At 39.4% G+C, this 14,040-nt stretch overlaps 1 protein-coding gene across 15 annotated transcripts in view; it reads right to left on the minus strand.

The window, feature by feature from the left end:
• Positions 1-1,298: 1,298 nt before the first annotated feature.
• Positions 1,299-14,040, minus strand: part of mark2a (MAP/microtubule affinity-regulating kinase 2a) — a 43,516-nt gene continuing 30,774 nt past the window's right edge. For 4 of the 15 annotated variants that reach the window (XM_017492282.3, XM_017492285.3, XM_017492280.3 and 1 more), the window contains exons 15-19: positions 13,040-13,183; positions 10,241-10,501; positions 7,865-7,891; positions 3,410-3,448; positions 1,299-2,823 (exon numbers count right to left, since the gene is read on the minus strand). In XM_017492282.3, coding sequence (XP_017347771.2) covers positions 2,388-2,823; positions 3,410-3,448; positions 7,865-7,891; positions 10,241-10,501; positions 13,040-13,183 — 907 coding nt within the window. In that variant the 3' untranslated portion in view covers positions 1,299-2,387. The other 11 variants (XM_017492290.3, XM_017492294.3, XM_017492293.3 and 8 more) reach the window with 8 other exon arrangements.

Raw genomic sequence — 14,040 nt, forward strand, 5'->3', positions numbered from 1 at the left:
CCTATATTCCAGAAATGGATTGACAAGATGGCGTGAATAATGTGCGGTCTTTGACTTAAAGGTGCAGTAGTCGATTTTTAAAAATTACTTGTACAAATAACCTGAAAGGTATGATAATATATGATTTTTTTAAAAAACAAAAAAAAAAACAATAATGGGTTAAGCCATGACCTTAACAAAAGTTTATTAAGTCAGTGAGAAAATGACTTCCGGTCCGGAGTGCTTGTTTATGTTTGGCTGTGCCTCCTGTCAATCATTTTATAGACATTATACTGTATAGGCCACCTAAGATCCTGTCGGCAGAGCTTTGCGAAAATAGTACTGTAGCCGCCATGTTGAGCTTGGTACACTGCCTCAGACCCTTCATATTTTCCTGCCACTGCAGTGGGTCAGCTAACACAGGCACACACTAAGGCCTGGTTTACTCTTCCTCCTTTTACAGGATGCCATTTCATTTGTCTTAATTTATGGATATGGTTTAGATTGCTTTCTTTCAAGGCAATCGATTGAAAACTGAGTTTCACCAAATTTGCATTGAATTCAAGTGAGAAATCTATGCTATTTATTGACAATGCAATTCTTATATAAAATTGAAATAACTCCAGGCACTTATATAATTCGAAGCCTGTAAGTCAAGGTTTACATTCTTGAGTCTTATTAGTCAGTACATCCAGGAGTTTTTTTTTTTTTTTTTTTTTTTGTGCAATCATTTTGGCCAAAAATGCTCGATTTTGGTGCGTCTTTTTTCAAAATTTGCGGTGCAATCTGCGAAGCTTGTGCAGAAAATTACTTTAATTGGCAAAATTGCAATGCACAAAATTTATTTGCACGGTCTTTCGCAGAGATGTTTGTTGGTAAATGAGACCTTTTAGCTGCAGTCATGTTCGACGCACGTCAATCAAAGAGGGCGTTGAGTGAACGTGTGTTGTGATGATATTATATGACACATCTTGGCTCAAATCTGCGACAATTTTGAAAAACTGCAAGCTCCTTTTATTATCGCAGTTCAATTGATTTTGCATTAATTTCTGCGATCGCAAAATTGACTGATTAGGGAGTCTCAAATCTATCCACTTTTTTTTTTAATGAAAGCAACAGATATACAAATAAAATCATTTGTATCCAGCTTCATAAATGAGGCCCAATGTGACTAAAAAGCATGTTTCCTGAGGTAATGGTACAACATTTGTTCAGTGAATACTTTCATTAACATGCCACACCTGATACCATTAAAACACATGAATCGCAATAACATTTAGTTGAAAAGCAAAACTTTTTGCAAAACAAGAGACAACAAAATCATCCAACTGTTTTATTCTTATAATATAATCTTCTCCAGAAAAAAAAGGCAACAAAAACACAGACTCATTCCAGTGCAGCACATTGAAACCAACCAGCAACTCTTAATTACACTACAATCCACCAATAATTACTTAATTGGCCCTTAATTAGATTTTGACATATGACCCGTGCAGCAGGAAGTGAAAAGAAAAAACATAATTGTCTGGACTTAGAGTGCAGAGAGGTGATCCACCTCCAGAGCACCGAGGGTTCAAGTCTGCGCTTCCATTTCAGATCAGATAAGACACGTTACTGTGATGTACACGGGAGTGTGGAGGCTGAGAATGTGAACCACAGTAAGATGAATAAATATTCAAATTTCACTATGGCTCTACTAAAATGTGCGTAGTACTTCAGTCTCAGTTACCCATCACTAAGCGTGCTGTACATTCAGTGTCAAAACCACCAATCTACCTCTGTTCAAAAACAGTAATTTGGAACTGGAAGAAAGAAAAAAAAATAAATCAAGTAAAGGAGGGGGGATTACAGCGTATTGAGACAGTTGCTGGTTTGAGTTTGTAGTATAAGAATCGCCAGCAAACACTGTTCAGTTCAATAATTACATAAATGTCCTTCCTCCATCACTATACTGTTTAAACAGAAAAAGACTTGAGGAGCAAGGAGAAATCACAAAACTGGAAACAAAACAAAATCGCCACAAATAAAAGATGACAACAAAATACAGGTGGGGCGGGGAGGGGGGTGATGTAGGGACAGAAAACCCAAACCAAGGAAGCACCTCCCACTAAAAATAATAAAAAATAAAAATAAATTCAAGGTGGCCCTCAAAACATCTACACACACACACACACACACACACACACACACACACACACACACACACACACACACACACACACACAGAGACCAGCCTCCCCACCAAGCTGTGCTAACCATCCTGCATCATTTACAGTCTTTAAACTCTTCAGTGTCCATGCTTCTGATGGCACCACTTTGTCCATCTTCTCCTAATGCACATATGGGCTACAGCTCTCACATCTGCCACAATTCGGTATTAGCTTCATCCCCAAATCATGTTTCTATGCTCACAGCTTAAGCTCGTTGGCAATCTTGGAGGCGATGTTCTTGAAGGCGATGGAGCTGCCCGAGATTCGTTTGAAGCGCACACCGTTGAGGGAGAGGCGGGGCAGCTTGCACACCTCCATCTCCCACTGAACGAAGTCATCACGTGAAGGATTCCCTGAGTTGCAGAGCAGCATGAAGCGCTCGCGCAGCTCATAATCGCAGCTGTTGGAGTCCAGAACTTTCCGGATCTCCTTCATCATCTCGTTGGGCTCCATGGACGAAGTGGTCTTCATGCTCCACGTGAAGCGCAGCGAACGCGGTTTGATGTCCTTGGAGGACTGGGTGGACGAGGGTGTGCTGGACACAGGAGAGGAGGATGACACCGAGTCCCTGTTCTCATCCCCCGCTGATCCCTGGGTGCCTTTCTCCAGCTTTTCTGCAGTGCTCAACATGGGTCTTGGGCAGAGGTGATGAGAGGAGACAAACAAAGGAGAAGGTGAACGAAAGGAGGATAAATTAGTAAAGACACAGTAAACATAATGCTCATTTAGGACTGCACAATCTTATCCACTGAAGCAACGCTCACATACTTATAAGAACACAGACATTTCCATCTGAATTGTACATAGGGAAACATGATTAACTCAAAAATAAAATGTGACATTATGATGGGGAGCTACAATGCAGTCAAACCACTTTGGCATCCTTTTAACAAAAATCAATTTGAGTTATATTAAAAAAAAAATAATAATAATAATAAAAAAAGTATTCACTAAAATCCTTGAATTGACTAGTACTAATGCTGATCTACTGGTGGTTAGCTGGGTGAAATTTAACAATCAAGGTTAAGAACTCTGCAAGTCTATAGATCCAAGGGATTCTCTTCATAGGGACACACCGTCAAGCTTCAATTCTCGTTCATTAAAATGTTAGAAATTATTCATTAATTCTTAGAGACAAATTAAGAGTTATAACCAATTACATTCAATGTATTGATCATGTTTAAACATTGTAAAGATCATTACTTAATTGATGTCCTCACCTGCTGGCCTCATCTCGACCCTCTCCCTCATACGGACTCCTCAAAGAAAACCGGCACAAGTTTAGTCTATTAATCACTTTTCATGTTCTTGTTTACTGGCCATTAAACAGAACTAACGCCTGTATTACTACCTCTGGCTACAGGTTCCTGATAAGAGTTTAGATTCTTCAAATAATAACAGTATTGGAATAATATTAAAGTACCTCTGAACTACAAACAAACAAAAAAAAAAAAGATATATTTTAAATGGTTAAGACTCCATTAACACTGACTATGTTCCATCATAGAGATTGGTATTTGGATAAACTTTGTAAAATTAATTATTTAGTTAAAAATAAATAAATAAACTTGCATGAAAAAAAGTTCTGAGTGGTGTTGCATACGAGTTTAATTTGGGAGGTCATAAAGTGACTCAGCTAATGTTAGTGATAAATAAAACTGTGGTTATCATTCATATTTTTTATTTTACTTATAGCCGACTAGCTATTATAGATGATCCTTGGGGGAAATATTTTTAAAAATAGGATTGTACATTTATATATATATATATATATATATATATATATATATATATATATATATATATATATATATATATATATATATATAAACAAGGTTCGTACAGATGCTTCATAATGAAATTATAGGCCTTTCAAAGACTTTTCATGCACTATTTGTTTTCAAGGACTATACAAGAGATGTCATTCAAACATATTCTTTATTTCTTCTTTTTAAATTATTATAATTAATAATAATAAATAAATTTTTATATGGCACCTTTTGCAGCAATGCTGGACAAAATGTGCATTTCCCAGTCATTGCTTCATCTTCACCATAACGTTAATGTACAGGGTGTCCCAAAAGTTTCCACACACAGGAGAAATTGCCATTTAGTAGCAAAATGTCTTGCAAAATATTTCATACTTAGTTTCATTTTTTTTCCCCCAGATAGTGTTTAAGACTACCTTTGACAAAAGAAGAATGTTTTGAAATCATTCTCAGGCCTGGGTCGGGAAGTTGTTGCCAGGTTGAGATGGACTTTAACAGGAAACATGGCAAGCACATCACACGACACTGTTGCCAAACTAGCAGCCAGAGTTGGGAGAGACGACTCCATGTGTGTTTACAAAGAAATGGCAATCATGTAGAGAATGTTTTGTTTAAAAAATTATTATTTATTTTTTTTAAATAAAAAAAAGTTAAATTTCCCTAAAAAAAAATGTAAAAAAAAAAAAATTTTCCCCTATGTATGGAGACATTTGGGACTCCTTGTACTCCAGGTGAGCAACAGGAGAACTGTTGCCAACAGATTTCAATGCAAAGTCGCTAAATGTGACTAGATGATGTCATGCGCTAATTAGCATATCCATTACATCATCGCGTCGCAAGAGAGCTGTCTCTTAAAATGAATGAGTGAATAGTGGGAGGAGGGGGAGGGGCTGCAGCAGGGAGTCATATATTGAGTGAAAGGATTGTTTCTTTCAAAAATAAAAACTAAAGTTATTTAGCGATTTCGTATTTATTTACTTTTTATAATTCAAGCACTTTTTAAAGTACCACTAGATTAAAAAATGGCTATTTTCAAAGTTTTGCAGTACTTAAATTTCAAAAAGCCAAATTCAAGCACCTGGTACAGACCCTGTATAAATATATATGGTATAAAACGACATTTTCAGGAGTACTTTAATATTAGACCCACACTGAGTATAACCATACAATTTTAATAGGTTACCAGGCTAATCTTACATTACCAAGAACTAATGTACTAAAAGCTTAGCATGGTCTAGACACTTGCTTCAACAGTGATTTCAATAAGCATTAGCAGTCTTGGGAGTAAAGAAAATAAAAGGGCAATAAACATATCAGCACAAAAACAGACTTCAAGTGGTGAACCACTTCCATTTCCTCACTGCGGAGAACCGGGAAGCGCAAGCCAGAAAGCATTGCTGCAACAGTCCCTCCACCACATACACCGTAGAGCCTCCTCTCTCAAACCCTCCAACCTTCAAGGAGTAGCACACACCCCTTTACTCACTTTACACACACACACAGTACAGTTCTGTAAAATTCGACATCGTGTTTATTAGTACAAACACACTTTAAGCACTAATTTTCGAGCCATTAACCAAGAACTAAAACTTAAGCTAGGATGTTTAAAAAATCAGCTAAGAGATTCCGACTTGTAAAAAGCGTTCAGGTATTTGTAGAACTTGTAATTATAACTGCTGCAACGTCATACGGAAACACTCAAAATGGCAGCAGATTCAGCAGTAAAATGTAGTTAGGTTGTTTTGTAATATTTATGTAATAATTCATATAATTGACTATTACTAATGTCTTAATGCAAGAGTAATCTAAAAATAAATGAAATACATACATGTACAATACATACATGTAATTACGTATTTTGCAGATCGTCTCACACGGATTCATTTTGGAGTACAGAACCCAACATTGTCAACTAGTAATTATGGTAATTCCGACATGGCGTTAACGCAGCGTTTGTTCCTAGTAAAAACTCACTCATTAGAACATTAATTTGTAAATCATTATTATACCAAAGCACTGTTGAATTCTCAAATCTGACTGGTCAGAATTCATTCCAATCGCAGGTTTATACTAACGAGTCTCCAGTGTCCGTCATCAGACTAGAGAACTTTTTGCTTTGCGGTTTCTCTAAGGCCTCGTTCACACCCTGACATTAATGTGCATTCTGGGTGACCGGATCAGAAGTCATAGCCGAGACTCAACTGGACTTATGAACGCGTCTTGACTGACCACTTGTATTTCATACATTGTTTCCTCTGGAGAATTGCTGTCATGTACATTTATTACATCAGCCAATTTATTTTCAGGTAGAAGTGTCCTTCGAATCGTATCTCGTACCTTTACAGACGGTCTCAAACATTTGAATTGTGTGGTTTTAAAAATAAATGCAACAAGTTGAGCTATGAAAAGCTGCTGAATTCATCCCTGCTGATATAGCTTCACCTTTATCCATTAACCGAGTGGCAGTGAGCTCATTTCCAAACTGTCTTGTAATGATTACGTATTTTCCGGCTAGGGCAATGAAGCAGTCGATTAGTTGGTCCTTTGTTGCTGTCTGGGATAGAATGAGATGCATTCATGTTTACACTACAAATGTGACGTTTGAGTGAACTTAAGTGCGTCACTTAGAGTGACCACTGTGAGCTGTGAGCCGATCACCCAGGACGTCCTGCACGTTAATGCCACGAGTGAAGAACTTAACTTCAAGAGAGAGAAAAGTGAAGGAACCGCTTCTATCTGCTATAATGTAAGTAATAACAGGAACTAACCTGTTTTGTGGACATTCGTCAACATTAAACATAACCATGAACCGATAAAGTATGATGTGTCCTCGTTTAATAAATAAAAAAGTGTTAGTGTTGGCAATTTGTTGTGGTGTAGGGGGGGGGGGGGGGGGGGGGGGGGTGTTGGCAACTTTGGGGTGGTCGTGACCCTCTGCTTCGCATCATGTTGCATAACACCACCCCATCGTTGATTTATTTCCTATAATAGCATGAACCAAAGTGTTTTATTCCTTACATATAAACTGCACTGCTTCCCCATACAGGGCTATACAATAATTTGGTTTGTTCCACTTGAGGCTTGCATTTGTTGTTCTTATTTAGAAATATCATGAGTGGAACCATAGAAAGCCTTGCGATTTATACCATTATGTTATAGCCAAAAATCTAATTTCATTCACTGTGTCTTGCAAACCCTGTATCGAAAGAAATTAATATTAATATGCATAACATCACATCCCTTCAGTACATTAATTTTTCCTAAAGGTGTGAATTCCTTACTGGCAGCCATATAAGGAACTGTAGTGAGGTGCGTGCATACAGACTCCGAGAGGCTGAGAAGGCGAATACACCGAGGGCAGACAAGACGAGGCCAGAAGACAGACAAAAGCAGCACATCAGCTCCTATACAGGTGGTTTAGTTTAGCCATTAGGGCAACTTCAGTAATAGACACAGAACTAGGTTTGTCAGGTTTCAGAGTGTTTTCATCTGAAGCATGTGTGACTTTGAGGAGTCGGTCATTGTAGTTACTTAACTGCATTGTAGGAGATTTGCATGAAAACAGCACAGACCATGGCACAGGGAGACCTATTCACGAGGTCTGAGGCACAACAAACACTGACCAGAGTCAACAGCCCCAACAAAAGGGTGAGATGTGAATGGAAAAGGGATCAGAGTTATTCACTGAGGGAGGAGAAGCGAAGGGAGGAGGAGAAGACTGGAGAAGGAGCGAGCTGGGCAATGGACGCAGGGTATTAGTGAAAGGCAAAACCGTAGAGAGATGTATGAAATATTCACAAAAAAAAACAAAAAAAAAAAAACATCCCTTGCATTGAAAGACCACAGAAGGAGAAAAAGAGCACAAAAACATTTTTGCGATGATTCAAGGGTTTTGTTATTGCCTACCTTCTGGGGAATCTGAATGAGAGATTTCTACAAGGAAGAAAAAAAAAAAAAAAAGATGGGGAAGAAAAAAAAAGTGTGTTCTCAAATGTGAAGAAAAAACATAGGAAATCTGCAACAAAAAAAATATTAAGTAAGACATAAAATCCCAGGTGGCCTGTCAGGTGAACTGAGAGCTGCCGTGAGAGGAGTTAAGGGTTAACTGGAGGTAGGGCACAGAACAGGGGTCACATTGAGCAATTATGTTATTATAGCTGGAATTTTGCAGTAGTTATGAAAAATGGATTTATCTTAAACATTGGGTTTTTTTGAGGAATCACAAAGATTAATGAGATTTGGGGGGTGGGGGCGTCCATGAGCATGATTAGATCCATTATGGCATTTCTCACAGTGAAACCCATCCCTGCTCCAAGAGCCCATCATTACGAGGAACCAGTTCATAGCCACAGATATCTGTGCCACTCCAAACCAGCTTGTCCTGAAAGAAGGGAGTAACTGCAAAGTCAACAGGCCAAAATCGGTGAACTCTGATCGGATATCCTCGCATCCCACAATATGATCCGGCAAATTTTAAAGAAGCACTTGGTAAAACGTGTTGAAAGAATTCAGCCAGCATTTCTTCTTAATACCTGGACAAAGTGAGCTAGTACTGATGCAACTTTGGAATAAGGTGATAAAGACCTCCATTGCTGACAATCATGCCCTGCTTCAATACTGGGTTTAAGACACCCTTGTCTTTGGTCTACACTGAAACACAGCTGTGTCTACCATTCTTTATATAGATGTGAAAAGGAAATTCTACTCATGAAGCCTACATGAAGTCTTCACTTGAGATATCAGAGCTATGCAAGGGCCCTCAAGAAGATGTTGAGGATTCTACCAAGGAACTGCATTAATACAGGGCTTCAGAGTTATAGTGAGAGAAGCCTAACACAAACCTAAACCTGAACCTGAACTGGACATTCTGATGGATTTTAATGGGAAAATGAAATGTGTTTTGGGAAAAACCCACAGATTGTCTGCTTTTCCTGAAAGTTGTTTATGATTTGTCTAGTAAATCCTAGGCAGACAAGTGTCTTTAAAAGCCTCCAACTCCAACAGATTAGTATCAGTGGCTAAATTAAGGATAATCCAACAATCCAGTGTTCTAGAAAGTTAAGCACACATTACCAAGAACCACCTACACCCACAGGAAAAGGCCATTTGAGTAAGGGATGACCAACAACAGACCTTTTCCAGTAGCCTATCAGCAAACATACAAGTTTCTCTCGTATCTTCACTCAACAAAAACTACATTTGAAGTCCAGGGAGTGGCAGGGGACAAAACTGTCCATGCTCTCTTGGTGAGAGAGACGTCATAGTGTCTTCCCTGTCAATCACCGCAACACTAGCCAATCACCGCAACACTAGCCAATCACTGGCATATGAGAACTCATGTAAGAAGAAGAGGGCAGATGGTGCTTCCCTCAGAGTGCGTTACACCGCTTTGCGATGCAGCATAAGTAGCTGTTGGAAAAGACATGCTTGGATGGCATCACGTGTCTCTGAGGAAGCATGTTAGCCTTCACCGTACCCAGTTTGTACCTGTCGTATGATGGGGATAGGTTGTTTGAGGGTGGGAATTGGCAGGTGACCAAATTGGGGGGGGAAGAGTATAAAACATTATCATACATGGAAGTGCTGAGAGCCAGTCAGATTACCTTCAAGATCCTAAGATGCTCTCTGTGAGGCTGGTAGGTTTTGACCTTTAGAAAACGGCAACATTAAAAGACAACTTAAACAGCATCCTAAAGGTTTGCTGACTCCCTAAACCCATACCAGCTCCCATAGCTTGTCAGAGGAAATGAACTTTGTGTCCTGATTGCGGACAAGGACGTAAATATAGCCACTGAAGGTCTTGTTGCCCTCTCCTGATTTATTTATTTATTTTAACTGCATAAAGCGCCTGTGGAGATTCCCTGACAACTCTTCCTGTCAGCAGCCTGCAACATCTTAATTCCTCTGGGAGAAAAATCCCAAAGCATTAAACTAAACATTGAACCTGCTTTACCTTCTGTGCCAAAAGGCACTCGTATGGTTCAGTTGATAGCCAATTCTACTAAAGGAGGCATTTACTTCCTTATCCCAAATTTGCTCAACTAGCTCATTTTGTCAGTTTGCTTGTTGTGCTCAGATGCACACTATTTGTAAAAAAAGATCAAGTACTTTCACGTTGCCTTGATGCTAAACCTTTGTTCGAAACGTTGCAATTTTTCAAACTGTGACTGTCCCAAAAATGGGAAGTCGTGTTTTTTCTCATCCCTCGAATGTACATAAACATTTTATATCCAGTAAATGAACTGTAATAAAGCTAAACCGTCTCCACTGTTTTGAACTCACCTGCGCACAAATTTGGAGGTGAATTTGCTGAAGATGCCAGTACCAGTGCGACGGACCTGGCTGTTCCCGTGAGAGAGCGAAGGGGAGGCTGGGGGCCCGTTGTAGGTTGAGGCATGCTGGTCGCGTGAGGCTCTCTGTTGGCCTGCGTGGAAAGTGCTTCTGCTCGTCACCCCTCTGGGGAAGTTGGTGCGGTCTGCTACCGTGGAGTTGCTTATGTTGTTGGTTGAAGGAGACACCACTGGAACTCTTTGTGGAACGGTGCTGTTTTTAAAAACAAGATTAGTTTATTAGTGTTGCCATGCATATCCTCATCATCATATTTTCTCACACTGGAAGCAGCTGATTTAGTGTAAAAATTTACAACATTTAAAATTGCAAAATGAAAAAAAAAAAAAATAATAATAATAATAATAATTAAAACTTAATACTTTTTGAGTATTAAATAATGTAATTTTTGTCACTGTTGAAAGAACAACTGAACTGCATTTAAAAAAAATATATATATATATATATATATTTTTTATTTTTTTTTAAGTTTTAGAAAACCTGAATATCACAGTGATGTGTAGAAATGTTTTCAAATATCCTAAAAATTGTTTGTCATACCATCCACCCCTAGTCATGCACTTAGATTTTTAATATGAAATATGAATATTTTAGACTTTTCCCTTAGTAAAAATCTATCATTTTCAGCTTAATATTAATTTCTTTATAAATTATGCTGCTTTAACTGATGGCAATTTCAATAATTATTACACAGCACATGAAAAATAAAGTGCATGTATGTATAGCAAGAGCAATTAATGTATGACATAACTTATAGCCCTGGCTGATTGTCCATCTCCAGAAAGTCCATCTCCACTGCTTTGAAAATTTTAACAAAAAACTTCCCCAACTTCCATAACTAACAATTGTACTTTCTCGCTCTCTCTCTTCTCTGCTCATTTCAGCTGTTTTGGAAACTAAGTGCATTGGCATGGGGGGGGGCTCCATTTCTGTCAGCTTGTTTTTCAAGTTATTGTATAGGTCAGATACACCTCTAATTCATTAAACCATTCTTATTTGCACATAGGCTAAGCACCTTTAATACTAATTATACTCTTAAAACAGCTCCAATTCCCTTAGCCTCATGTTTTCCAAAAATAAACTTGCGCACTAATTACATTATATTGTGGCTTACAACTGGAGTCTTCATTCATTCTGTCGTTATTATATCCACTAATGTCCTGCTTCTTCTTCCACTAATGTCCTGCTTCATCATTTCTTCATTATATCCACTAATGTCCTGCTTCTTCTTTTCTTCACATCGTTTTCCCTTTTGACTTCCTGACCGAGAAGTCTGCTTAATTTTGATGCATACACGTTCACTTAAACTCACGCAAGTCATGATATCAATCGAGACGCTTTAGTAGGGATCTCAAATTCTTGCACTGAAGTGAGGATTTGGGGCACGCTCAAAAAAATGCTCAGGAGCAACTGCCTGCTTTCTTGGATCCTCCTTTTTCTTGTAGTTATTCATGAAGTATGAAGTAATAACCACATATTGAGCTAAAATGGTTGTGTATCATTATACTTAACCAACTGGGCTAGCAAGTCCTAAGTAACTACTTAAATCCCAGTGAACCAATTAAAAATAGCAATATTGTAGAAAAGTTCATTTCATGCTATTAAATATAGCTGTTCTACAATACAACCATTTTGAATTTCATTCATATTTTGTACAGGGTTTGTTTGTGGAATTTCTTGACCAAAGAATTTCAGTATTCAAAGACAAACAGACATGAATGAAATAAAAACCAGGCATGCAACATGGGCAGAATCTTAAATCCATGCCAGGCCGGAGTTTAATGGCAAGTTATCAGCCATGGGCATAAACCTTAACTTACCATGTTCAAACCACTCACATGCATTTTAATGTTAAGTCACAGATGTCCCATTCCATTAACAGAATCAAACTCTGTGTTGTTAGTTAGTGTGGTTTGAATCAAAACTCAAGACAGCCACTTGAGGAGGAAAGGAAAGGAAACCTAATATCATGCAGAACTGTAACCATACTACTTTAGTGAACTAAACTCACGTGTAGCACAATGCTGTGACATACACCGTCTGCGCATATTAGAATGTGCATGCGGAATGAGGATGTTAGCAGTTCATCGGTGTTCTGTGTGTGTGAGTGGAAGATTTTTCTCAGGAGAAAGAGTGAGAAAGAGACGGACGCAGGCTGATACAGGGGTGCACTCTGAGGCAGAGAGTCGAGGCAGCAGGCACTGACGAGTGTGTGGGAGGAGAGCTATAACATACTGCCGTCTGATGCCAAACCTCAAACCACATCACAAATGCTGTTAGAGATGAGCGGAAAATGCACTTTCACACTGATCCGACCGAGACCATCACTACCATCTCACAAGAACTGGAGCAGAATTTGATGTGAGAAGCAGTTCTGTAATCAGTGTGAAAATGCAACTTCCGACTGGATTCGTCCGCTGGGAATGAGGGTGAGATATGAAGCAGGAAGCAAGAAGCATGGCGTTATAATAGACCAGGAAACATATGAAAGTTTTGTGAAAGGTGGTGAAAGTTCAATATGAAAGAGGTTCTTGAGGTAAGGAGCAAGTGGTGGTCTGGTGTCCAAAGCATCTGCAGCACACTTTGAGCATGCTATTACTGACAACAAAGCAAAGACAAACAGTCAGTGAGATAATAGAGAATAATGTAATCTCTGTTATCTGAAGATCCTGGTGTCTTGAGCAGGTCTGCTCTTTGGCTCCAGCCCAGCACGGAAGCTGTGCCGCCACTTGCCTGGGAAGATGTGCATGGAGGTCTGGGGAGTTGGGGTGGGCCGAGGTGGACAGGGACTTGTGGTGGCGGGGGCGGGAGGAAGAAGCGGAAGTTAGAACAGCAGCTGCCGAGGCGGTAGAGGCGCGGGACCCTGGTGTGCTCAAGCTGGGGGGAGAAACATCCACAAACTCCCTCCTCGAACCGCCACACAGGGGGGCGGCGGGAGAGGAGTGTGAGGTGCACGTGTTAGAGAAAAGCTGATGGAAGGATGGATGGCTGGAGGGACACGGAATTACAACATAAAGTTCAACACGATGTTGTGTTATATGGTGTTGATAATGCAGGCTGGGCTTTGCATGGGCCTAGTTTGGTTAGAAGCACATTACTCTTAGTCATTCAGCACAAAGACAAACTTCAAACATCTCACTAAAGCAAATAAACTATAGGGTATTTTCCACTGCACAAAGCACCAAAAAGCTGGAGCGGTACTTCTTGCAGTACCAAAGGTCTCTGGTGTACGGTTTCTGCTCGAGATAGCGTTAAAAGTTACAAAAAAAAAAAACGTTAACGTCAATTTCTCACGCACAACAGTTTCTCTACACAGTCATGTCACTATTCTACACTTACAAATACATTTGTGTCAGCGCAATTCACGCCACCTTGTGCTCATTTTTAATGGCCACGCTCACCAAGTCAGGTTACTTGTATTGTACAAAGACGCTGTAGTTCCTCTGCTTAATACACTACATGGCAAGTTTGTGGACACATGACCATATCACTTATATGCACTTGTTGAACACCCCATTCCAGATTTATTCTCCCTTTGCTGTTATAAATAATCCCCACTCTTCTGGGATGGCTTTCTACTAGATTATGGAGTGCGGCTGTGGGGATGTGTGACCGTTCAGTCACCTGAGCATTAGTGAAGTCAGGCACTGACGTCTAGGGTGCAATCGGCATTCCAGTTAATCCCAATGCTGCTCAGTGGGGTTGTGATCACGGCTCTAAGACAAAGACATTCT

This window comes from Ictalurus punctatus, chromosome 18, assembly GCF_001660625.3.
Source record: "Ictalurus punctatus breed USDA103 chromosome 18, Coco_2.0, whole genome shotgun sequence".
NCBI classification, from domain to species: Eukaryota; Metazoa; Chordata; class Actinopteri; order Siluriformes; family Ictaluridae; genus Ictalurus; species Ictalurus punctatus.